The sequence below is a fragment of the Neurospora hispaniola genome, assembly GCF_033458365.1.
Source record: "Neurospora hispaniola strain FGSC 10403 chromosome Unknown B0T23scaffold_4, whole genome shotgun sequence".
NCBI classification, from domain to species: Eukaryota; Fungi; Ascomycota; class Sordariomycetes; order Sordariales; family Sordariaceae; genus Neurospora; species Neurospora hispaniola.
In genome coordinates this window covers 3,367,726-3,392,741 of record NW_026944409.1, presented here as the reverse complement: position 1 = coordinate 3,392,741, position 25,016 = coordinate 3,367,726, and the positions used below count along the sequence as shown (strand labels likewise).

Below are 25,016 nucleotides of genomic sequence, written 5' to 3'. Positions count from 1 at the left end.
CTTCTTCACGAGGCTGCTCAACCACCGCCAAGCGGCAACGAAGATGGGTTGCAAAACTACCTGTAACGTTGGCCCTATCATGGTAAGTTAGGCAGGTACACCTGAAGCCGAGCCTTCTCTATATGGCAAGGAAACTCCAGCGTGTGCCCTAATGCATCGATGCGTCTCGAGATTTATTTCTCCCGCACAACTGAAGGGAACTCGACAACGACGGAGATTTATCGTCAACCTAGGCGTTTTCCACTTCCACTTCCGTTCACCACACAAACAAATCGGGACATTGATTCTCCGTTCCCTTGACCAGCCAGACTGAGGCCGGAACTTTCTACGATTCTGCTTATTTGAAGTTCTGTCCAACTTGTCTTGCCTCGCTTGGCTACCTACCTCGACCCATGCCCACCAACTGCGATCAAGACTCTTCACATCACCAGTACAAGATCGACTCGAGTAGGATGAATCGCTGGAAAAGCCACCGCCGCTCGATTTCCCGTGGCTTGGGAACCAATGGCGCTACATCACTGTTACTCTTGGAGCGCCTTTCCTCCTGTTGTGCAAGGACAACGTGGATGGCCGCCGACATGATGCCAACCATGTTAGGACTCCAGATCGTTCCAGGCCGGCCCGTCTTGTACGCCTACACTTCACAATCTTGAAAGCTGGACGGCAATATAACGTGAATGAACGCAATCATTCTCTTCCATGAACGCGACTGGACAAATAAGTCGACTGTGCAATAGCAAGCCGCGCCGTCTGCAGCCCACCACCTTCGCCCCTGGCACGCCGTTCCATACAACGATGCGGCCTCTCCAACTTATCCTGCCGTGCGCATCACGACACAGTTTCCGCCCTCTGTGGCAGCACGGCCACCGGCGTATCCGTCACCGAGGCAAACTCACGGCTTCTTGTTTTAGTCTGCATGGCAACTCCCAAGTTGGCCAGAATGCCCTGTCCCGACGGGGCAGCAAGGCCGTTGCAAGAATCCATCAGTCTTCCCGGGCCTGCGGGTTCCCAGACAGTTCTTCGCCGACGCATGAAAGCCCAACGCTCCGGGATCTGACTGCGGCATCAAATCGACGACATACGCCCACCAAGGTCTGGCTGTCGTTCCTGACCCAACGACGACATGACACGGAAGAGCGCCACGAGTTGCGCCCATCCTCCGCTACGGTTGAAAAGCTCCATCGCCATTCTTCCGGCAAATCGCCTTTCACAAGGCTCCTTGGGGGCCCAGGCCATACAAGCTGCTTGTTTCAGATATTCTCCGACTCCAAAATCGGCCACCGCTCCTCAAGCGACACGGTTGCCCACTCGGCCCAATATCCATCGGGATTGGATAAACCACCATGTCAAAGCTGTCACGGTTCTTCTGAAACACTCACTTACCCCATAGTGATACCAAGCATATGCCGACGGTTGTGCGCTTCCGCATTGATTAACCGACTGTACCACTCTTACCCCCCCGGCGCCGTTCATGCCCAGTCGGCGTGGTACGCACATTGACGCGGTGGCACGAACGAAGCCGATTTCCCGCTCACCATTGGTCAGGCGGCTAATTCGTCGTTTTCAGAGGGGGCATACGATCGAGTTCGGCCGACCAAATCCAGACAGCTCTGGCCTCCGGACTCGACCTTACGGCCCTCATCCCGTTCTCATCCTGGAAGCGGCTCTGCTGGTTATTTCCTTTTTGGATTCTGTCCCTCAAGGTTCCTGACGCGCGTGACACACCACTCTAGTCTACCAGCAGCTACCAGCGAGCCGCGTGTCAGGTCGATTCCTACAAACTGCGGATCAATCAACTTTGGTCCATTGCCCTATCTGGAGTGGGCCCTTCTCCAGTCCTACCCTACAGTAAGATGCGTCATAACGCCACGATTCCCCAGAGCTAGTGTAGAGTTAACACAGGCGTGACAACCGGCTGAAATGGAATAACGCCCATTCGATACATTTACGCCTTAGACCGGGCTGTACTCGCTTATGGAGGATCCAAGTTGGCTTCTCGCCAACGGTAACTTTCTGTCACAAACCTGGCTATGAGAAGAGTATGATGGCAAGAAAGGCATGCGGCCAATCCCGGGGACATCTTGACTCCTATGACGCTAACATGATATGATGATGCCTTGTCTTTTGTGTCACGGCTCAAGGATATCAGTCTTTGCTGTGATGAAACAACAACCCGTTTTCTCGCACGTTGCACGTTATAAGCAGATTGTTCGCTACAACATTGCACTTGACTGACAGCCAACCCCGAAAATCTGACGATGTGGGTTTGCATCGTCCAAGGTGCACTAGCCGGCTCAAGGCGTCATTATATTTCGAGCTTGATGATGAAAACACCCAATGTCATTACTCGCTGCGCAACATGCATTGCATGCTACCTAGGTGGCTCGGCGCTCTGGATGGCCACTGCCGATTGAGTCCTCCCGAGGGGCCGGTAACAAACACCGTCGGCGGATCCGTCTCGAATCAAATAGTACTCTCTGTGCTATGAGGTTCTTTTTTTGAGCCCTCCTCTGTATCGCAGACCAGCGATAATGGTATGTGGTACGTTTTTCTGCTTGCTTCTGCACCCGATAGCTGATGCACCTCCATCGTGGTTGAGATTGGTGACCAGCTTGGCCCAGCAGTCTGGGTCCCGTAAACGCAAACTCCGATCCGGCCGGCCGCTAAGAGTTGCAACGAATGTGGACATCGATCGTTCGGGATACACTACGTCCGGTCTCGCCGACCCTGATCCAAGGTTATGGTCATTAGCTCAAAAGGGAAAGCTTGTCGCCTGACTGTCGAAAGGAACAGGCAGTGGACGACCGTCCAGACAGACACTTTCGAATTGGGATCTGAAACATAAGAATCGTTCTCGCTGCCTCTGGTCCAATCCCGTGTCTCTCAATTTAGTTGCGTTTCGCAACAAAAAGAAAAACATCATCCCCCACCATGTGGAGGGGCGGATCTACCCACTTCTGCCCTGGCTGATGGATAGGTAGGGGCACTGACAACTCAGAGGTCAGTCTCGGTGGTCTTGGCACCTACACATGCTCCTCCAACAGGCTGATCCACGACCACCAAGTGCAGGGAAGACCTTCGGAAAGTCTACCCACCGACTTCACCGTCTAATTGTGTTGGGACGACTCACGGTAAACTTGTTGTTTTGATTCCTCGCGTCCAATGGGCCAGAGGCATCGGTCGCGATGGTTCAGTGTTGGCGGACATCTGAGGACCCTGCGTAAAGTGGATAACTGTTCTTGTCTCATCGGTATCTCACTGCGTCACTTTGGCTTGTCCGCCGTTTTGGTTTCTCTCGTTCGCTTTCTCTGGCGCATCTTGGCTGGCTACTGTCATGGACCAGCCTAGGACGAATGCCCCATGGCATCCAACGTGGAGGTCTGGCACCGTCTACCGTGCGTCCACGATGACCGCCACTGCGCTCCGGCGGCAGCGATCTGTCTGTGTTTACCAAGGCTGAGTACGTGCAGCACACACAAGGTCGGAGCATGCCGTGGTCTGTACGGGTGCAACATGACTTTGTCGTCAAGTGTCATGGCACACTCCACTTCCAATGATTTCCTCCCGAGTGTTACAGTCACGAGGCGGTACGATGGTATCCGGCGTACGGAGTACCTCGATGAGCAACAGGAAACGGAATGGAAAGGTGAAAGGCCGGGTAACAGTCTAGGTCTACCATTCCTTTGACGAGGACCGTAACGGCTCAAGTGAGCAAATTAGCATCCACCGATTAGCCGTCGTTTTGACGAAGGATGGATATCCCCGACCATCGTCCGTGGTAGCTACGTTTGTTTCTGTTTCCTCCGTTCCGCGTTTTGTCCGGGGTACTTTGTCCTTGCCTTGCCTAGATCACCGTCCGCTTGAGGAACAATTTCCCTGATGTACTTATGATGCACTAGCCCGTGGATTGCCAGTGGTAATTCTGATGCTCCTGCATATTTGCGAACAAACAATCGAAGATATTCCGTGAAATCAACGCGGAACAGCAAGTCCAGGGGTGTATGGGAAAAACAAGCAACGACGTCTCGAATCCACTTCCGCCACATCAGTCCCTTCTCGTTTCAACGGTACAAGCGCTACTGGTCCTCAGGGTAGACGGATTGTATAATAAAGCATGAACCGCTCTTTTCCATTTTCATCTATACTATCCTTAAGCCATCCCTTCACTCAACGGAGCACACAATCATCCACGGCTCGTAATTCATCCTCACACACTTTGCAATCTCGGCCTTTCGACCTCGACTTTCGTTTCCCGCCCTCTCGATATACATCAACACACTCCAGCCAAACACCCGCACACAGCTTGTACAATTTCTTACGTCTCCACCCAAATATCAGCATAATGTCTTATAACACCAACCAGTGGCAAAACAAGCTGGCGGGTATGGTGCATCTTGATATGTGTTATTTATTTGTGCCATTGACTAATCATCCAACTAGACGCGTGCCAGAGCTACCAGATGCCTCTCCCGGTATATCACGTTGTTTCGGACCGGAGAGGTAAGCAATGAATACGTTTATGTGCTTAGGAAATGTCAAAAGCTAATATTCTGGTTTAGGCGGCCGTACTGCTTGGTCTTGCCGTGTGGAAGTAGGCGGAGAGCTTATCCAAGCCAGGTTTTGGTTCGACGGCAAGAACCTCGAAAATGCCAAAGAGGATGCCGCTGAACTGGCTTTGAGCCGCCTCACCAGCACGAGATCGCCATCATCGGCAACTAGCCGGGGTAGCATCTGGTGATTGTGAGAGTCGTCCAATACCTTGCTGCTGGATCGGCATGATTGAGATGGCCTTTTTGCACGTCCTAATTTGATTTACTACGGCGTTTTGTGTGTCACCCCATATATCTAGCCCCGACGGCGTTTCTTTTGTCAGATTTGTTTTGTACAACAACAACAACAACCACCCTACGGCCCTGCACCTAGGTGTTCGCCCTGCTTCAGAGTAGCAGCAATCGCTCACACCAACCATCATCGATTTCGAAGGCGTTTACGACAGCCAAGGCTACGACGAGCGTGGGGGAATCCAACGGATGGTTCAGTTGGGTTGAACAAAAGCGGCGCTGTGGCAATCTGCTTGTTCTACCCGTCCGGAGCAAAGCCGTCTGTCAGATTGTGGGATTTCAATAACTCTGGAGTCTCGGTCATCACCGTCCCAATCATCAACATGGTCGATACGAGGAAATGATGCATGGAAGTTTGGAGGATGCTGGGGCTCGTTGACTCGCTAGGGATCTGGGTTGACTCTTGACCGCAAGTTGGCGGTCGAGTCCCTTGGTTCTGGGTTGATTTGCTTCTCCCTACCAACACTACTGGTGGCATCATATCTACGACAATGATTTGTTGGGGGATGGAATTCGACTGGGACCAGAAGGGATCTCCATCTGTCAGATGACAGGCTTACCCGACATTCTTTGGTTGTCTCACAACAGGGCGGACACCAAATGCCTATGATCTGCTTGTTTTGGGCTTTGGTTTCGTTTTCATATTTCAGTTGCCACTACTTAATACCCTTTTTTGTTCTATTTTGGTTTTTCACTGGGTGGTAATCTACAAGGAGGAGGGATATCTGATTTCATGGCATTTTGATCAGCAATTTAAGGTGTCTCTCTTCTAGGAGAAGGGAGGGACAATTTGCGGGATGGCGAGGGTTCTTATTACAAGGGAGGGAGGCATCTACGCGAAAGTTTGGTCAAAAGTTTTGATTGATGTTGGGGCAGTCTAGGAAGAGAGGGGGGGAAGAGACTGGTGGGGGCAGACGCAAATTCGGGAGTTAATTCTTTGCGACTTTCTCAAAACGACGCTTGGGATGAGGGGAGATGACTGGCTGGATCCGGTCTGAGTGGTACAACGACAGTCATGAGCGTTACGAGGCTGGGCTTCTCTTTTGCTTTGACGACTGGTTATGTCATTTCCTTCCATCTTTGGTGTAATGAGTGAGCGTTTTAATATCTTGAATACCAGACTGCAATGTCAAGAACATATGGTCGGTTCAAACTGTTGACACGTGAAAGAGAAGGATGTGTATGAGCTGACGATTTCGAGAATTAGCAGCCTTACACGACGATCTCGTGAACATCTGGGCAGCCCTACGGTCAAAAGCCTAACTCTACCAACGGAGCATAGAATGAAAACGCCAAACCGTTGTTGAAGAGATGACAATCGGGTTTGTTACACCAGGGGAAAGAATCTATGTAAGTGGTTAGCCAATGTAAAAGAAAGGTCGCTCTCCCGTGACCACCTGGCGGCATTCCACCACTGCGCCTCCCATGCAGCTCAACGTGGCTCTTGCATGACCAAGTCCCGATCTAGTCCTCTCGACAGTCTTCAAATTGGTGGTTGTGTGCGACCTGAAACACGATCTTTTGTGGTATCTGGGATTAGTACGTACATGCTCCGTATAGTGTATATCCGAACCGAGGTAAAACAATTTGTTTCAGTCAACGAACGCTTCGGGACGGAGGGGAATACAAGACACGGAGCGGGGCCGGGGTCGGGACCGCACCACATACCAAACCAATAGCTGGTTACTCTCCCATGGGCGGACTGTAGTAGATACGGCGCGGGGGCCCGAAGAAGAAAACGGAATTCGTTGGTCAACCACAAACACACAAACTTACGACGAAATTTTTACCGAATAGACGGATGACCGCCTGCCTATCCGCGGCTAGCCAGTTCTTAGATCGTTACTCAACGTCAAAGTACTTTGCTTCTTCAGAGGTTTACTACAGGCTTCCAGGTCCACAGAAACCGCACCTTGCCGTGGGGGTGTAGTGTAGAATAGTGAAATATGGTGTAGATCACCAGTCACCACCCATCATGCACCGCACAACAGGATACCGTTAGTGGGTACCTTGGATATGTAAAAGTAAAATCGATGCGGCTTCCTGCCTTGACTGAAGGTGGTGGACATGATATTGGACACCCCATCGAGAGTGAGGCGGCAAGTCATGACAAGACAAAGCCAGTCAAGACAAGGCGAGCCACACAAGAACAAGCAGAGCGTACAAAGTGTGGAATAACATGTGTTCGATGTATGTAGTATGGTAGAGAACTCAACTTGCTTGTTTACCTACTGTCCTTCCTGTACCGAACTCACCGCATCTAATGACGATCTGACTTGCTATGTCCAGCTTGTCTTGACCGAACCGACAATGCTGCTGTTGAGACATTTGAGGCGGTCTAGCACCTCTTTGGCAGGAAACGAACCTCGGACTCGTAACCAGTGAGCGTCCTTGTCTTGATGGCTTGTAGAGTACTGCGTAGATTCTTCGAAGGTGCATGTTGGTGGAGGTGGTGGGTTACCTCTACCCTCCCTGGGCCCAGCCCCAGGATCAGCCGATCAGGATCAGGAACCAGATCGGCTGCAGTTGGAAATCGCAGACTGTGGGTTGGTGGACATCAAGGTACCATGTTGACCTTGTCCAGATTAAACACCCCAAACAAGGAGGGCTGGATGGAAGGATGGAAGGATGGAAGGATACAAGATGACGACGACTGATGGCCAGGTAGGGGACCAGGTTGGGTGATCAACAAACGCTGCCGCGTGGGGGGGCCCACGTCCGAGTTGCCGGATGGAGTTCGGTTGTTGATCAGGGGAGCTGGGGAGGGGGGTGGCTTTTTAAGGTTATGGTCTGTGCGTTCCCTCGTCGTTTTTTTTTGGGGGGGGGGGGGGGGGGTTGAGCCGCAGCGGCGCACCAACGTCGTCCTCGGGAAAACTCCGGAAAGGCGGCTCCAAAAAATTGTTCCTGAAGTCCCGCTCTCCGGGGCTCCACTCGATGCCACTGCCGCCGGCCAAACATTGCAGAGTCCGCCGAGATCACGAGTGTTCGAGTCCCTCCCCCCGGCTGCTTCGCGGGTTCGTTGCGTGCGCGTAGTAGTGTCTGTCCGCCCCGTGTTTGAGTGGTGTCTCCCAAGCCGGCCCGCCCTCCGTCCGCCGCCGCCGTTCTCCCCCCCGCGCCGTGTGTGTGTACCCCCACCGTCGTCGTCGTCGTCGTCGTCGCAAGCCGATTGACCAGCAAACTCAACCACCACCATCACCACTACCGAACACCCGCATCACCACCACAAAAAAAGATGCCTGCGAGGTTGGGTCTCAGTGCCGCCTTCCGGTCCCTGTCCATCCGGACAAACCAATTGCCTCAGCAGCAATCGATTGCCGCCGCCGTGCAGGCGCGCACCCTCATCACAGATTCCACCACCTCGTCGAGGCTACCACCTAGAGTCCAAGTCCAGCAACAACAACAAAGGACACAACCATTCTCGACCGAGACTACCCCTCCTACCAACAGCAACAATGGCGACCTTGCCGGTATTGAAGGCCAACCACCAGTAGAAGTCACCCCGGAGAACGCTGCCGCCCTGTCCCAGCTGTCGGAGATCGCATACGGTGTCAAGGCGGCCGACGTCGCGATTGAGGGCCACAAGTACGGTTTGCCTACGCTGCCGCTGCCGTCGGAGCTGCACCACAAGTACCGCTACTCGGAGGTCGTCAACCACGCTACAAAGCTACTCATGAAGGATGGAAAGTTGAGCAAGGCGCAGAGGGTACGACGGTCCCTCCCCATATACACATTACTCCCACTTTACCTACGGCACCTCTGCTCAAACTACTTTGCGACCATAAAGCTAACACACTACCCTTTTTCTTAACATGACAGGACATGGCCATGATCCTAAACTACCTCCGCTCCTCGCCCCCTCCCAAACTCAACCCCTCGCGCCCTCTGATCCCCGGCCACCCCCCGGCCTCGCACCTGCCGCTCAACCCGGTCGAGTACCTCACGGTTGCCATCGACTCGGTGGCGCCTTTGATCAAGATGCGCGGCTACAAGGGTCTGGCCGGTGGTGGTCGCTCTCTCGAAGTGCCGCAGCCCATTCCGGCGCGCCAGCGCCGCTCCACGGCCTTCAAGTGGATCTTGGATGTGGTCAACAAGAAGCCGAGCAAGGGATCCGGTCGCACCATGTTTGCGCACCGCGTGGCTGAGGAGATTGTGGCTGTTGTCGAGGGCAGGAGCTCGGTCTGGGATAAGCGGATGTTGATTCACAAGCTGGGCACGGCCAACAGAGCCAACTTGAACTCGCCGGCGCTGCAGTTGAAGGGCAAGAGGTTCTGAGGTTGATTCTTTGATTGATTGACACCCTGTTAAGCCAACAACATAGCGAAGCCAACCAATCTCTGACCGACCCCCTTTTTTCGGTGTATACTAGTTTGTTGTGTGTATGGATATGTATGCTACTACTTTGCTGCTGCTGCTGCTGCTGCTGCTGTCGCCTCTGTGATGGAGCGAAAAAGCCGGTGAAAGGTTTTGGGCTCATTGTGTGAAGCCGGGTGTCTTGTCTTGGCTTGTTTGGTCACGGTTATGGCGAGGTTGATGGTAGCCAATGACCCCTGACTAACCGGACTCTTGGATTAAGAGATAACAAACATTACATACCACGTACAAAACATGTGGCTACCATATGGTTTGAATACATGTCAGCAGTGGACCTCAGCCTGGAGTGATCTGGCCAAGATATCGACACACGGGTTGTACAATTTCGTATACGAGCTCTACATGATTCTGAATGCCACGGCTTGTTATATGATGAGGATTGTTTGCTGTCTCGTCAGATGACTTTTATTACGAGCATCGCAGGAGGTCGAATAACTGGGGGTTTCGAATGGAGTAGGAAGAGAGCCATCAAGAGGAGCGATCATTGTTGCGAGTAGTCTTTTTTGAAGTTCGCTGAAGAGCAGCATCGATAGTCATTAGGAAGTAAGAGGAAAGAACTTGATATTCATAACCAGTATATGATAACTGAGAACCGCCCACGTCAATTGAGTTTGTCGGTCACAGAAAGAGGGCTCCAACCACGCTCAGGACGATGCAGTGTGACAGGCAAAGACTAGGTACGCAAACATCCATCACATGCGCAATTACGACTCCTAGATCACGACCACTTCAATTTATTATTTTACTCTTGCTTTTTCCCTGTGTCCTCGCAACACGTTACATACATACATGTACGCAATTTGAGGTTGTGGCTGAATAGAGAATCATCAAACAACTGTCGCTGTCTCGTGTGGAGCCAACGGCGGCGCAGCGCGTGGTCTGGTGGATCAAGAAATGCCGAGCATGGGATTCGGTTATTACCCTGACTCAGCTCGGGCAAGCAATGTTGGAGCTCTTCTAGCTCGGTCAAAATGCTCCATTGGAGCTCTTGAACGCAAAGTCCAGGTCCCCTTTCCAACGCCTGAACCTGGGGGCGGGTGCAGAGATCTTGGCGGGAGGCAAATAATCAACCTTAAATTGAAAGGGTACTACTTACTTCATCCACTTACATGATCGTTCATGTCCTTTGCAACATTGCCCAGTTGTTTGGCAGCCCATGCAAAGCGGCGTTGGCTGATCACTCACTTCTACTTAGTTGATATCTGCAACTTTTACCAACTCGGTCGTGTGATGACGGAATTCCGAAAAGGGCAACAAACACAACAACTGAACACAGCAATAACAACCCGTCCCGCCGCGAGTTGGCCCGTCATCCAGGTTTCCGGGATAGGTACCTACTCAAGCCTTACAAGTATGTACGCCTTAAATCACAGGCAGGCAGTGACACTGCCCAGCACTTGCCCAGCCCGCAGTCTGTCTTGGCTCTACTGATGGTTTGTTACAGCATCCGTCTTCAAGCCCGTCGACTCGAGTATTCTGATCGGCCGCCGCTTGGCATTCGGTAAGGATCCTTGGCGAGGGGAGACCCTTACAAAAAGAGTGAGCGACTTCAGTTCCCAAGTAGAGGTAGCAGCGAGCGGCCTCCAACGTTTCGCCGAAAAGAACAAAGGAAAAACAGAAGCTCACTTCCGTCAGGACCGTCAGGACCTACCTACCGTTACGTTCGGCAGCCGTCGCCCCGCAACATGTGCATGCAGGTGATCGACTGAAAGTCTGCTGGCAAGAACAGGAAGAGAAGGGAGCCCAGCCTTGAAATCCACACCCAAGACCTAGAACCCGAAGACCCCAGCAACCCAAGACCCGAGCCTAGCCTATTGCTAGCATCCTGGTCTGCGCCTGTGCCTGTGCCTAGCTAGCTGCAGGTGTGGTGAAAGCACAGGAGGTTCACCCGACCAACAAAGTCGAAAACGTTGCAGCCTCCCCCTCCCCAGTCACCACTGCACCGCGCGTTTCTCTCTCAGTCTCCTCCCTTCTTCCGGTCCTTCTGTCCTTCCCCCTCTCGCACAACACAATGCTGGCTCGGCATATTGCGAGCTTACAGTATCGCCCTCCTGTTGTTATCCTCCCGCGCTGACGACGCACGTCGCCCTTACCTACCGTATAACGGGGCCACACCGCCGCCGCTACACGACATCGCCATCACCTATAGAAGGAATCTTCACATCCTTTCACACGTCAAATACGACCGAAACAACGAAGCCGCTGCTCTGGATTGCATACAACATCAGCATCTACAGCTATAGCAACGACTTTTATCCTTACCGAATCTATATCCTTTTACTATAGATTGATCGAAAATACCCCCGTCCACCACCGGTGTCGCATCAAAGCTTGCCCACCATGGCGCGTAAACAAACCCCGATCATGTCGATGGAGGCCATGTTAGATGAGGAGCGGAAAGAAGTTCTTGCCTTGCTGGAAGGACCCAACGGACAGGGATCGCGTTCTCGAGCTGGAAGTATGTTCCAAGACCGCTCACCCTCACCCTTCACGACGCCACGGACTTCCGTGCGCAGCATGCTAGATATTGGTGATGACCACCTTTCTGCTGGCTCCCCCCTCCCCCCTCCCATTACCCCTGTGCTCTCTCATGCTAAGACCGCTTCGTCATATCTAGCCCCGGTACGAAGTATGCTCGACATCGCCCCTGGCCCGGCAAAACCCGTCCGCAGTATGCTCGACATCCCGGCCGCCACCAGCTCCAGGACGCCACTCAGCAATCCTAACTCGCCTATAGAACCCAAATCCTACAAGGGCCCGCATCCACGCAGCTTGTCGGATGCAGGAATCAAGCCGGTCGAGTTTGGCCCCAGGGCCTCGGCGCGGTCGAACCCGATGAACAGCTACCAGTTCGGCGACATTATCACCAACCCCAACCACACCGGTCAGGCCCTTCCCAAGCGAGTCACACAGGGCGGAAAGCGCCAGAGTTCGTCAATGGTTGAGGTTATGAAGAGCAACGACGTCAGCAATCTGGTCCTTCCCAGCGAGAGGGGACGTCACACCTCGCTCCCTGGCCCCGGTGTCTCGACAGCGCGACCCTCGAATAAGTCCAAATCCAAGTCCCCACATGGTCGCTCCGGCATGCGTTCCAAGTCGCCCCACGAGTTGTTGGCCGAGCGACAACTTAGCCCTGCCGGACGTGCCTTGCTCGACGAAGCTTTGGATTACAAGATGAATACCGCGTACAGACACCTATCGGATGCGGCTCTTGTCAGGTCGGGGGGTAACCTGGCAGAAGTGACACTACGAAAAAAGTCGGACGATGCGCCTGGAAGTGGGAGATTGGTTAAGGACTATATGGGCCCGGATGGGGAACCTTTGGTGGAAGATAGTAGTGAAGACAATGAGAGTTCGTCCGAAGGCGAGTTAGACAGGGGCAGGAAAGCCGCTCGGAATACCACTGAAACCAAGGCAAAGCAAGCTCCAGAGCTTGCGCAAGGAAACAGGCAGGTTAAGAGCTTATTGGCTGCGGCAGAGGAAGAACGTATGTTCACACGCCCTTGCACACGTTATGGTGCGAGAGAGAGATTGCTAACGGTGTTGATGGTGTAGGCATTCAGGTGGAAAAGCAACAGCCTCAGTACACATACCGATCCCTTCTTGATGAACCCGCAATCACGGTAACCGGACCGTCAGGGCGAACCCGCAAGCCTGGAGTGCACCCTGCGACGAGCTTTGACCTCCCGTCATCCGGATCACGCACCCCTATGGATTCCGACACTGAGGCGGATCTTACCGATATCAAGCGCGCCCAGAAGCTGTCGTTCGCGGTGACCCAAATCATCAGCCAGCCCGAGGTGCACCGAACCATCCAAATCATTACGCGTGGCGATTACTCCCAGCTGGTTCAGGAGACGCAGGACGAGCACAATCAGCCACGCAAATATCTGGTCGCCACCGACCTTAGTGAGGAGTCGACACACGCTCTGGAATGGGCTATCGGCACAGTTCTCAGAGACGGGGACACCCTCATAGCTATTTACTGTGTGGACGAAGAAACAGGCATTCTCGGCGCCGACGGCAACTCGCTCGCAGCAAGCATGGTCCCCGACGACGCCAAGGCCATGAGAGAGACAGCCACAGCGCTCGACAGAATGGCCAATAGCAAGAGCGCCATACAAAACGGAGGAGGCGCGGGCAGCCTCTCTCCCTTGGCAGCAACGAGCATGGAGGCATCGGGCATGCTATCAACAGGCAACAGCTCATCGGCTATTGGCGAGGATCCATCGCCGACACCGTCGCACTCGAGCCGGGAGCGCAGCAGGGCCGAGGAGGAGAGATACCGCGCGGTTCAGGAGATTAGTGATCGAGTGACCAAGCTGTTGCGCAAGACGAGGTTGCAGGTGCGGGTGATTGTGGAGGTGTTGCATTGCAAGAACCCAAAGCATCTGATTACGGAGGTGATTGATCATGTGAACCCGACGCTGGTGATTTTGGGGAGCAGAGGAAGGAGTGCGCTCAAGGGGTATGTCCTTTTTCCGTTTTTCTTTTTCCCCTTTATTTGCCTTATTTTTTTTTTTTTTTCCAATCTGGTACTAACACAGCTGGTGATGTGTAGTGTCATCCTCGGCTCCTTCTCCAACTACCTCGTCACCAAGAGCTCAGTCCCTGTCATGGTGGCCAGGAAACGCCTCAGGAAGCAGAGCAAGTACAAGAGGCTACCAGCGACGCACCAGGTCAATAACATCAATAACCCGACGGCGAGGAGCTTGGCCAGCGCAAAGATTGATTAGAAACAATCGGCGCCTCGTCCTACGGGATGGAGGAATTGAGCTGAGTTGCATTGGGGCTTTTTTTTCCTTGGTAGATGGACTGCTTCGTTGGTAGATGAGCTGTCTCGGATAGCAAAGAACGGTGGTTATATGGTTAAGGACGGTAACGCGTGGTGGATGTAATGGAGTCAGTTATTTAACTCAACTCTTACGACGGTTTCAATCAAACGGGAAACCCAGGAAGGAAAAGGAATAATAAAAGTAAGCGTAGGATCAATTACAAACGGGACTTGCTAAGCAGGACAACATGGAAGACTTTCGTCGAAGGTAGTGATGGTTAATCGGATTCAGCGATCCTTTTTGTGCTTAACAGAAGATCTTAACATCAATACCTATACGAATAGTACGATACATTCTTCTTAGTTTGATCAAGGTTACACATGTTATCTGTGCAATGGGTCGTTGGATTTTTTGATTTCTTTCTCTACTTTGATCGATTTCTTTCCATGTCTATACCCAGAAGCGAAGAGGGCAGTGCGGTTATAGAAATGACGATGACGATGACGATCTGATATTATTACTAGTAATGTTCTTCATGACCCTGGTTACTGGTACTGATCGCACCGAGGTCAATCAATGTCTTATCTCGCCGTACACCGACCGACCTCCTGCCAGCATCCAATAGGTTAGCGTGGTGAACTGCAAAATGGCAGTAACTTTGCTGTCTGGTACAAAAGATAGCTGCTTTACTCACCTTTAATGTTCTAAATAATGTAAAGTAGCAGTACCGCGCTAACATGTCATGTACCGGTAGAGGTGTCACACATATCCACATTGGATACCCTCTCTTAAGCCCAAGGTTCAGTTGTTGTTGTTGTTGTTGATGTTGTTATTTTTAACGTTCTACTTCCGGCCCCCCTCGCAGGGCATATGAGACGTTCGTTCGTTCTCCAACTCATTTGCGTCCATTACCACACTGTTGTTGCAACTCTCGGCGAGTTTGGTAAAAGCTATACTATACTTTTGCCAACTAGACAACGGACCGAGTTACTACGGTATATACACTAGTGTACTATTGATTTCCACCACTACCGGCCTTAAAGTGCCCTACTACATACCTGCTCAACCCTGGTCATCAAGATTGTTAACCGAGAATTGCCGTATCTTTCCCCTCTCTTTCTCAGTCTTTATCTTGTCACTTTCTCTTCCTAGTCAAGCTGGTTCACGTGAGAAGACCGAAGAGAGGAGACTGAGCTTAGCCATTGTCAGCTGATAAGAGAAAGCATACCCTTGTCGTGGATGTTGGACTGAGAGGACCGCAGAAAGGGGGGGGTGTGACCAGATACTCGACAAGGGCTTTGGTTACACAGTCAAGTGAGAAGGTATCAGTGTACCGATGCCATGTCTTCTTCTTCTCACAGTCCAGTCCAGTACGTAACCTGTTTTGCTTCTTCTTCTTCTTCGATAGGACTTTCTCCCGACAACTATTTTACTCATTGGATGGACGTGATTTGCTTGAGGCTTGAATCTTGAAGAACAACAACTCTTTAGTTCTCTCTCCTTCGTCTTTCGGAAGTCCGTCCCGTTCGTTGTTAAAAAAGTCGTAATGGACGGACCTGATGGGGGGGACTGGGGGAGGAGGAACTCCGTCCTATCAGTTTATCGATAAGTCTAAGAAGCGGGGCGATACGTAACCGACCAATTGCCCCCGCTTTTCTCTCAAAGTGCCCCATCCACATCCATGACAACGATCGGACGGGTCCGTGGGTTTGACGGATGACGGTTTGGTTGGTGGATCCACTTAGGTGGATGACGTTTTGGTTTTGACAGACAGAAGAGGAATGATGGGAACGAATATGTTTGACAAGGGGATAGAAGTATGCGAATTTGTATGTGGTTTGGTGGCTTAGCTTGGAAAGCATATAGAAGAGGGCGTAAAGGAGGAGGTCGGAAGGGAAAGAGAGAAGAAAGAAAGAAAGAAATGAGAAAAAAAAAAAAAAAGAGAAAAGAGAAAGAAGAGAGAAAAAAAAAGGGAGGGAAGTCGGGAAATGGAAGGGAGAGAAACTGAACCGCTCTTGTCAAACGCAACCACTCAACCACTCACACACTGGAGCAACCTCATTCCGGTCTAAAAACAAAAGACGGACGGGGAGACGGGAGAAAGAGATGAATAGGAACCGCTCACTGGCAGCAAAGACGGAGGAGATTGAAAACGATTCGACAAACTGTCATGTGGTGAAACACGAGTTTGTAGGCAATAATCACCCAATGGGAGTTGTCTGCTATCCTCCCTTTGGACTGCTGTCCAGCACTGCAGTGTAGCGAACGAACGAACAAATCAACAAAGACGTGTAGACAAACGGAGGACGGTTGCAGCAAGTGGAAGTCAACTGAACTCGGGGGTGGGGTGTTGTTGTTACTGGCTATGTGTGTCTCACGGGAGATTCCTCGTCCAGCCATTTCGTTTAGATGGGTTCTGCCGCCGTCGCCGCAACGCATGTGCGCGCGTGAGGACCGTTGACGCTTGACGGGATGGAGGGTGGATGCGTTGGACGATTGGACTTGACCGTTCAAGGGTTCTCTATACCACTGAGAGAGATGGTGGTGTGGTGGGGAGGAAGGAGACGAGTGAATTCCACTTCAGTTGGAAGAGGGGAGGACAAGAAGGAAGGAAGAGAGTGGAGGGGGAGGGGAGGGGGGACTGCCGCCGCCATGGGAGAGGGTAGACACAGGACCAGGGCATGGGCATGGGCATGGCATGGAGATGGAGATGGAGATGGAGATGGGGATGGTGGAGATGATGGAGACTTCCCATCGACGACAACTGGGGACTTGAATGGATGTTCCAACTTTGTCCCTCCCCCACCGCACACCACATTCCATACACTACACACATGCCATTCCACCCACTCTACATAGTGTATTCCCAACTCGACCACTAGCTCCATTCTATACAGCCGCCGCAAGGCATCTTCTTGTCGACCAAGATAGCAAATCCCATCTGATCGCTCGACAGGGTCAGAGGCTTGGCTTATCTCACTGCAAGCACTTTAACGGTACCTCTCTGTGCCTCAGGAAAGGTACCTCCATACTCTCTCCCCCTCCAGATCCACAAACGCCCCCCCGCTGCCGCATTCCATCCCATCGAAGGAAGGGTACATCCATCCCCATCCACCACCATCCGCAGCATCATCCCAGAGTGCCCCATCTTTCACCTCGACATCTCAAGGCACCAGGTCCACCACATCCGAAAGAGGGCCATAAACCACCACGACCATTGGCGGCGCATAACCAGCAGAGCCAGGCGACCACGATAGCGACTTGTTAGGAAGAGCGCCGACCCGTTTTCTCGACCGCGCAAGCAGGCAATTGGCGTCAATCGGTGTTGCGACCAGTTGCGATTGCTGCCTTGCGCCCAAATCCTCAGAAGGAGACGGCCACTTCGATCCGATGCAGTCACTCTTCACCGTCAACAGCAACATATCACTCATAAGCCTAACCATTGCGCCAAGCGCCTGGGTCGCCACTCTTGTCGTCTTCCTCTTCTTTCTCTACTTTTATCTGCCGCAACTCGTCTCCTTGAAGGCCTTGTTCTTCCGCTTCAACTTCCTCGATAAAGCCAACAAACACGCCGGCGCATACTCAGCTGCGCCCAGAGACCCAAGATATCGAGAGGGGATTGAAGACATCAACCGTCGCAATTGGAATCGCAACCATTATCAGCGTCAGTATCGCGGCGCCGACTACTATCAACAGTATCAGGATCAGCACCAGGATTATCCACACGACGACGGTGGCGTGCAAAGGATAGAAAGAAAGGAACTACATTACCGGCAACATCAACAGAAAGCCATCGCCGATAAGCAACTTCCGGCGCTATTAGAATTCTTTGGCAGGAAGAAAAGCAACGACAGCAACATCAGCAGTGGCGGCGTCACTTCCACTGACAGCCCCAGGAAGTTGACCAAAGAAAGAGACAAGGAAAAGAACCGAGGACTTTCCTCGTTCGGTCGCAAGATCATCTACCGCACCAGCAGAGATTCTTCACCGAGTCAAGTCCCCAGCAGCGCGCGCCACGTCATCAGCTACGGCCCGCGCCAAATCTTTGCCAGCCATGACAGCTGCAACGGCGGCCCCGCCGAAGAACCTAGGGCATCTCGACCATCTTCTCGACGATTCACTGGAGGACTTCGAGCACTGTCACTCGCTCCCGGTAAGCCGGAGCAACAGCCGCTTCTTCAGCATCCCCCTTCCGACTACTTCAGCCAAAGGCGAAACTCCGCACCCCCAACATCCCCATCATCACCAGCAGGCGACACCGTTCGGGTACCCATCAGTGCACTCGGGCTTCCGGAGCGACGACACGGAGAGCGACATGAGCGACCAGGAGGTGGATGGCGGGGAAGCGTCACACGGTGGCTACAGCCCGCCAGCGTGGAGGCGCCTCGCCAACGGCGACCGCAGCAGCGGCTTCTGGCGCAAGGCTAATTCGCGTCTCAACGCTATCGACCCGCTCTTGTTAAGCGGGTTCGGTGGTCTCGGCGGCGGATTAGGGAATGGCGGGTGGTCAAGAGATTTCGAAACTAGTCCCGAGTATGATAGCATGAATGAAGACGATATGGACCAGGACGCAATCTTGCAGAAAGCCATCAGGACAAGACTACCAACGGGAAGCCTAAGTCCCGAGAAGGAGAGGAGTCCGGAACCAGAGTATGCGCGGCGTCAGCAGTTGCAAAAGCAGGCCGAACGCCAACAGCAGCACCAAAGGTTGGCGCCGGTGATCGAGGAAGACGATGTCAAGATCAAGGAAGAACCGATGGAGGAGGATGCGGGCATGGTTTTGAGGGGGTTACCCCGTAAGGGCCCTGATAACTGTTCGTTTGCTTTCTTTGTTCCCTTTCATCATCCATCACCCTTTCATAGCTCCCAAATGAGAGATCCATCATGACATAAGAAAAGTAAGACATCTGAACGGCTAACTCCGTCACTCCACTGTAGACTTCCGCTTTGCGGTCAGGGCAGAAGTCCATCAACGCACAGAACCCATTGAAACAGCCGTCACTTTTTTGCGCAAATGGCTCGGCCCGTTGACCACCTCGTGGTCTTCCATGTTCCTGTCGGGCCTCGTAGCCATTCTTTCCTATGCCGCCATGCGCTCGCTCTTTCAGCCGGCGTCTATGAGCCCCGTGCCTGATCTCGTCAAGGTGGCCGGTGTGGCGCGCTCCTTTGAGCCGCTCATTTACTACTCCGAGAATGGCATTCAGCAAGTGGGCGACCTGCAAGCGACCGGCGTGGCGGTATGGGATCTAGGCGAGAGTGTTCGCAGCAGTAACCTCACGTCGGCACCTATCATCGTCAAGGAGCTGGACGAGTTGAGCGAAAGTCTCAAAACGCTGGCTATTGAACTAACTAAATTCTTCGCCAACGTAGACGGTGACATCGACGGGTATGTCCTCCTCCCCTCTATATCCCCTCCCATTCATATAATCATTATACTGAACGAAGTACTGCAGCATCCTAATAGTAATGGACTGGGCCCGCCGCGAGCTCTCCCAACTCCAACACCTCCCTTCCCCGCCTCTTTCCTCCTTCTTCGACAACGTCCACAACCTCCTCTCCGCCTTCGGCATCCTCGAAGACCCCTCCACCTCGCAACCCACCCGCCTCGGTCTCATCGCCACCTCCCTCTTCGGCCCTTCCACCCCACAGCGCACAAGGACCACTCTCCAGCGCACCTTCAACGAGTTCCTTGCCGTTCTAGAAGAAGCCATCACCAACGAACTGCAGCACTCCCTAGCCATCTTTGCCCTCTTCGAAGCCATCGACCACCAATTCCTGAACCTCGCGCGCACCGTCGTCCGCGAAAGTTCCCTGCAGGAAGAACTACACGCAGATCTACTGTCCTCTCTCTGGACCAGAATTCTTGGCGCCAAAGCGAGCGATATCCAGAAATACGAGCGGAACCGCCTCCTTCTGCTAAACGTCCGGGAAAAGACGGTGCGCAACAAGGGGATCTTGGTGGAACATAACCATAAGCTCCTGGCGCTGAAAGCGTCCCTGGAGAATCTGCGGCGGAAACTGGTGTCTCCGCTGGTTAGAAGCGTGAATAGCTCGACTTTGACGATTGATGAGCAGATTCGGGGATTGGAAGACGTGGGTGTGTACCTCGAGGGCGTGAGGACGAGGCAGAAGGGGAAGCTGATGGAGATGTTGTATGGTGGGGGTAGTTATAGGGCCGGGATTGGGTCGGACGGGGGCGGCGGTCAGGGAAGTGGTGGTGGTGGATATGGAGGAGGGCAGTATGGGGAGCAGCAGAGGGAGGTGAGGTTGGTTGCTGATGCTGGTGGTCACGGTTATGGTTATGGAAGTGCAAGTGGTGCGACTAGGAGTGTGCATGAGTCGCATAGGGGGGAACAATGAGTAGTTAGTGTGAGGTCTGATGAATGTTGAGTTATGGATGGTATGGGTACCGTATGGATTGGATTGGATATTATGGACATGGATATGGCATTTGGGAAGGGAATGGACACAAAGACGATGGAAGGGAACATCAGCATACTCGGTGCTTGAGGTGTATGGGTGTATGGGTGTACTAGGGTGTTGGTGTTTGTGTGAACCGGAACGGGGGGATCTTGTGGTTTTGTCTACACACTTCTGCATCGGTTGGTTCTGTCTGGTCTGGCTTTGTGCTTTACGGTAAGTGAAAGGGGGCCGGCTGGTCTGCTTTTCATCATCATTGGGATACATCAATTTTCTTTTGCAGGACTACTTGCTTTTCTTTCCTTTCAGTTATTTCCTATGGTTGTCAGCATTATGGGACAGTCATTCACTCATTTGAATACGGAGTTATGTGCCTTGGGTACAACGGCCGGAGCAAGGGAGTTACTCCAGGTGTTGTCACTGGTGGTTGTCTCTTTGTGGGGGCTTCATAACCCTTTCGGACTAGTCTAGGTTTATTACTATGGTAGGTAGATAGGCGTTTCACTCTGCTCATTCAATTCTAGTTTACTTTGATCTTTTCTGATCACAGACAATTGTGAGATATGCATGTGTATAGTGTTATATTTCGTATTACTATGGGATATCAATCATACAATCATCATCCATTACCTCCCCAACCCACCTCTTCGTCAAAGTTTTCGAACACCACAACCTTCCCTTCCACCTTCAAGTAAAACAATTCCTTACCCCTCCTCAAAACACCATCCAAACCCTCCTCACTGAGCAGGACTTACCTTCTTCTCAATACTCACCTCCTCCGCCCCCTCCGCCTTCCCCAACTCTCCAATCTCCTCCCCCTTCCTCAATCCCAGTTGCCGAGTATCATAGCCATTCTCCTCCAGGAAAGCCCTGAACCTCGCATCCTCCGCCTGGATCGTATCCTGTCCAATATGCGGCAAGCAAAACAAGACCAACACCGCACTCAAGACACACAAACTACTCGACACCCAAAAGGGGTACTGCGCCGCCAACCTTTCATCCCCTCCACCCGCCGCCTCAATATAAGGAAACACCCACGTCCCGACAAAGGCACCGATCTTGCCCACGGCCGCCGCCAGTCCATAATACTGTCCCCTGATGCCCGTGGCGCACGTCTTGGCCGCAATGAGGCCAATGTTGTTTCCCGGTCCTAGCTCGCCCAGACTCTGGAAAATGCCGTAGACGACAGCAAAAGCAGCGACGCGACCGGGCTGTGCGAGGGACGAGTAGCACGCGGCCATGATGAAGCCCACTATGGCTTGCGCAAAGACGCCGAGCGCCAAAGCGTAGCGGGGCCCAAGCAGGTCCGAGACGGGCGCGCCCAGCATGGTGCCGGGGATGTAAAAGAGGTTGATGACGGTGTTCCAGCCAAAGATGGTGGTCAGGGGCGAGTCGGCGGGGTAGATGTTGGCAACGATTTTGGGCGAGTAGATGCCGAAGCTGTACGCGGAGAAATCGTAGATGAACCAGATGAGGGAGACGATGAAGAGACGGAAGCCGTAGAAGCGCAGGACGAGGAGGTAAGGCGTGCGGGCGTTCTTCATGCTGTTTTTCTGGAACTCTTCGGGTTCGGAGACGAAGAGGCGCAAGACGAAGAGCACGAGGGGGAAGACGACGCCGATGCCGAGACTGGTGCGCCAGATGGTGGAGAGGTGGCCGTTGTGGCAGGCGGCGGAAACGACGTAGGGAACAAAGGCACCGATGACGAAACCCCAGTCGATCATGGAGTTGGTGAAGAGGATGAACCACATGTTGCGCTGGCCGGACTTGAGCTCGCCCGTGTTTTCGGCGCAGCCGACGGAGCCAGCGGGGTATTCGCCTCCGATGCCGAGGCCGACCTTTGGAACAGGAGATGTTAGTTTGATATGAAAGAGGATTGGGAGGGAAAGTGGAATAGAAGAAAAAAAGGCTTACAAAAAAGCGCCAGGCGGTAAGGATGTTGAACATGCCGACTGCGTCACCCTTGTAGTAACTTCCTGCGGCGAGGGCGGCGAAGATGATAAGGATGATGGTTGAGACTAGGAGGGAGTTTGTTCGTGACCATTTATCGGATCTTTTGTTTTCTCAGTGTTAATTGGTTACAATTTCTTTTGGTTTCGTCGTTGGGGGCCTCGAAAGTGAAGAGAGAAACTCACAGATATCCAAACAATAACATCCCCACCACCGTTCCGGCAAACGCAATGTCGCCCACATACTTCTTCGCGTTCGAGTTTCTCCAGACTTCCTGATATTCTCGGTCTAGAATGGTGACGACGGAGCCGATGACCTGTATGAAGCATTGTTCCTGTCAGTCTTCCATTTCTCGTCTTTCGAATTTGCAAATGCCTTGTGCTTTACGTCGAGTGTAATTCCGCTTCAAGCAAAGTGAAGAGAGACTGATAAGACATACATTGTTGATATACCCATCTGAAAAGAGTCCAGCACCACAAGCAATCACCGGAATCAGATTCTTCCAGTTCGTCTTTCCCCCATTTGGCCCTTCGTTGACGAGGGTATCGAAATTGGCGTCTTGTTGCTGATCAACGGGTTGCGCTGTGGTCTCAACTTCGGCCTTGCGTTGGCCGAATCCGAACATGGTTGTTGCGCCGGGGTATGTGTGTGTGCGTGTAAGTCGGATAAGGGTATACTTTCGACTTTGACTTGATACGCACTTTACTCTGCGAATATTGGAGAATCGTAGGTAGGATGGTCTGAAAGAAGAAAAAAGGTATGAGATCAAGAGAAAAAAAAAAAAAAAGGTGAAAGGGAGGAAGAGAGGCAAAAGAAGAAAGAGGCTGTCAACTTCGTTGTCTGTAAACTTTTACCTAACTTGGAAAGCTACCCTGAAGCTAAGGACTAAGTTATCAGCTCAGCTCGGCTCAGCTCACCAACGGCTCGGATACTACAGAACCGAGACAACGGAACTTGAACAAAGAAGGAAAGACAAGAGGACAATCACAGGGCTCAGAGAAGTGAAGGAATGAGAGTCAGGTACTGTAGCACGTGTGCAGATTAAGTGGCGGCGGGTGAGACTACTGGTCCACTAGGATACTCGATCAAATACTTTGAGTCCGATTTCCATGGTTTTCTTTTTCCAAGTGATTGACATTCTCTCGGTCCAAGTTTGGGGAGGAAAAAGGCTGGTAACTTGGTGCTTGGCAACGACCTGGTGGTTCGGCGGCAATGCGAAATCGGGTAACTGACCCACATCTGCTGCCACGCTCATTGGGCGGCGACCGGCGACAAGGGGGGCCCAATGTGTCTGTCTTCCAACAAGAACTACAATCTACAACTGTATAGAACCCCTCGAACCCCTCGCTTTTTTTTCTTTGGCTGTATGATTATCAGTATGCTAGAATTCATTGCCCCGTCAAAAAAAGAATCACCATCTTGACGGCCTATTTGGTTGAGATATCGCGGCCCAGGTAGATTCTGAACGTCGTGCTCTGCTCTTCCAGACTACCTAAACCGTTACCTTATTGTGCTCTAAACCGTTACGTACCGATTTCGCCCTACCATTCAATCTTACACGTGTTGGTACCTACCCTGCGAGAGCCTACGCATAACCTAGCCGTAGTGCCCTGTGTATGTACAGTTACATGGATGGAGCCAACCGCAGCGTTCCATCAATGGCTCGGTGCAACCTTCCAACTTCAACGACAAGGGGGGGGGGGTGGTGCCCAGCGAAAGACGGGAATGTTATTCTCAACCACTCACTGCTCGTCCACGGCGTCCAGTCTACCTCGCTACAGATCTTCTCCCAGCAATTTCACGATAACGAAACCTTCCTATTTGAACCTAACAGACACCTAGATTAGTGTATCAAGTAAGAGTCTAAGATATAATATCTGATATCTTAAAACTCAAGACTAGGTAGTCAAAAGACCCTGAGCGAGCATGGATCCCCCGCGCCGCCCCTTATGTTTGTCCCTGGTCTACAAGCCTACGCGCAACAGCTTTCCGTGAGGGAAGAAGCTCCATTCACAGACTCCTCTCTTCCCACGTGGAGACAGATCTTCAACAACTCGTGGATGATTCCATCGATTTCCTTTTGTTTTCAAGATCTCTAAACACTTTTTTTTTTTTTTTTTTCTTTTTTTTTTTTTTTTTTTTTTTTTTTACCGTTCGTTTCCCCCTTTCCCTTTCGCTTCACACCGAAACCCGCAACCCAACCCAAACCCTTCTTCAATCTTTTTATCTCGAGAAAGACTCGTTTCACACGCTCGGGACACCACCTCGTGGCTTTCTCGTGTGACCAATTCTCGTTCGTCCGTCCGTCCAGGTGACGTTGCTTCCTGCATAAAGCCTTGTTTGGATGTGAGATGATAGGGATAGGATGCCTTATGTATGTAAAATCCGGCCTCCCGCCCGCTCAGGTTATCGTCGGATCGGGGATAGCGCTTCAACAAAGAGTGGGAGTGTAGTGTACAGTAGTGTAGTGTGGTGTGGTGGGTGTCAAGCTTTCCTGCGGGCTTTTCCGTCGAGGTTGCTTCCTTGTCACTGGGCTCCTGGGCTGTCTTGTCCGAAGTGGATGGAAAGCTTTAGCGCCGTTCCCCGCAGTGCCCGCTCGGCGCTGTGAGTTGGCGCGGCTTGGAATGATAGCGGGTTGTGGGGGTTCATCGTGCCGGGA

The 25,016-nt window shown here is 52.3% G+C and overlaps 7 protein-coding genes across 7 annotated transcripts; 6 read left to right on the top strand and 1 right to left on the bottom strand.

Moving 5' to 3' along the window:
* Positions 1-43: 43 nt before the first annotated feature.
* On the top strand, positions 44-1,034 carry B0T23DRAFT_317156 (uncharacterized protein; the record flags this gene model as incomplete). The annotated part of the gene is made up of 4 exons (XM_062834982.1): positions 44-82; positions 452-628; positions 738-877; positions 932-1,034. 4 exons carry the CDS (start codon positions 44-46, stop codon positions 1,032-1,034), a joined length of 459 nt encoding a protein of 152 aa, XP_062693294.1.
* A 309-nt stretch (positions 1,035-1,343) lies between these two features.
* Positions 1,344-2,110, top strand: B0T23DRAFT_404842 (uncharacterized protein; the record flags this gene model as incomplete). The annotated part of the gene is made up of 2 exons (XM_062838942.1): positions 1,344-1,360; positions 1,903-2,110. 2 exons carry the CDS (start codon positions 1,344-1,346, stop codon positions 2,108-2,110), a joined length of 225 nt encoding a protein of 74 aa, XP_062693293.1.
* Positions 2,111-4,342: 2,232 nt separating this feature from the next.
* On the top strand, positions 4,343-4,738 carry B0T23DRAFT_429063 (uncharacterized protein; the record flags this gene model as incomplete). Its single annotated transcript, XM_062840165.1, has 3 exons — positions 4,343-4,382; positions 4,441-4,500; positions 4,560-4,738. The coding sequence occupies 3 exons, from the start codon at positions 4,343-4,345 to the stop codon at positions 4,736-4,738; spliced, it is 279 nt and encodes a 92-aa protein (XP_062693292.1).
* A 3,236-nt stretch (positions 4,739-7,974) lies between these two features.
* B0T23DRAFT_150753 (ribosomal protein S7 domain-containing protein) lies at positions 7,975-9,280 on the top strand. Its single transcript, XM_062832532.1, has 2 exons — positions 7,975-8,544; positions 8,658-9,280. Exons 1-2 carry the CDS (start codon positions 8,074-8,076, stop codon positions 9,111-9,113), a joined length of 927 nt encoding a protein of 308 aa, XP_062693291.1. The 5' UTR covers positions 7,975-8,073; the 3' UTR covers positions 9,114-9,280.
* A 1,866-nt stretch (positions 9,281-11,146) lies between these two features.
* Positions 11,147-14,208, top strand: B0T23DRAFT_150674 (uncharacterized protein). The gene is made up of 4 exons (XM_062832531.1): positions 11,147-11,742; positions 11,830-12,699; positions 12,768-13,680; positions 13,774-14,208. Exons 1-4 carry the CDS (start codon positions 11,553-11,555, stop codon positions 13,946-13,948), a joined length of 2,148 nt encoding a protein of 715 aa, XP_062693290.1. The 5' UTR covers positions 11,147-11,552; the 3' UTR covers positions 13,949-14,208.
* A 3,169-nt stretch (positions 14,209-17,377) lies between these two features.
* Positions 17,378-20,347, top strand: B0T23DRAFT_429060 (uncharacterized protein; the record flags this gene model as incomplete). Its single annotated transcript, XM_062840164.1, has 4 exons — positions 17,378-18,140; positions 18,199-18,801; positions 18,926-19,373; positions 19,441-20,347. 4 exons carry the CDS (start codon positions 17,378-17,380, stop codon positions 20,345-20,347), a joined length of 2,721 nt encoding a protein of 906 aa, XP_062693289.1.
* Positions 20,348-20,974: 627 nt separating this feature from the next.
* Positions 20,975-23,152, bottom strand: B0T23DRAFT_338667 (major facilitator superfamily domain-containing protein). Its single transcript, XM_062835849.1, has 4 exons — positions 22,797-23,152; positions 22,543-22,673; positions 22,322-22,460; positions 20,975-22,245 (listed from the first exon to the last, which is right to left on the bottom strand). Exons 1-4 carry the CDS (start codon positions 22,980-22,982, stop codon positions 21,145-21,147), a joined length of 1,557 nt encoding a protein of 518 aa, XP_062693288.1. The 5' UTR covers positions 22,983-23,152; the 3' UTR covers positions 20,975-21,144.
* Positions 23,153-25,016: the final 1,864 nt, after the last annotated feature.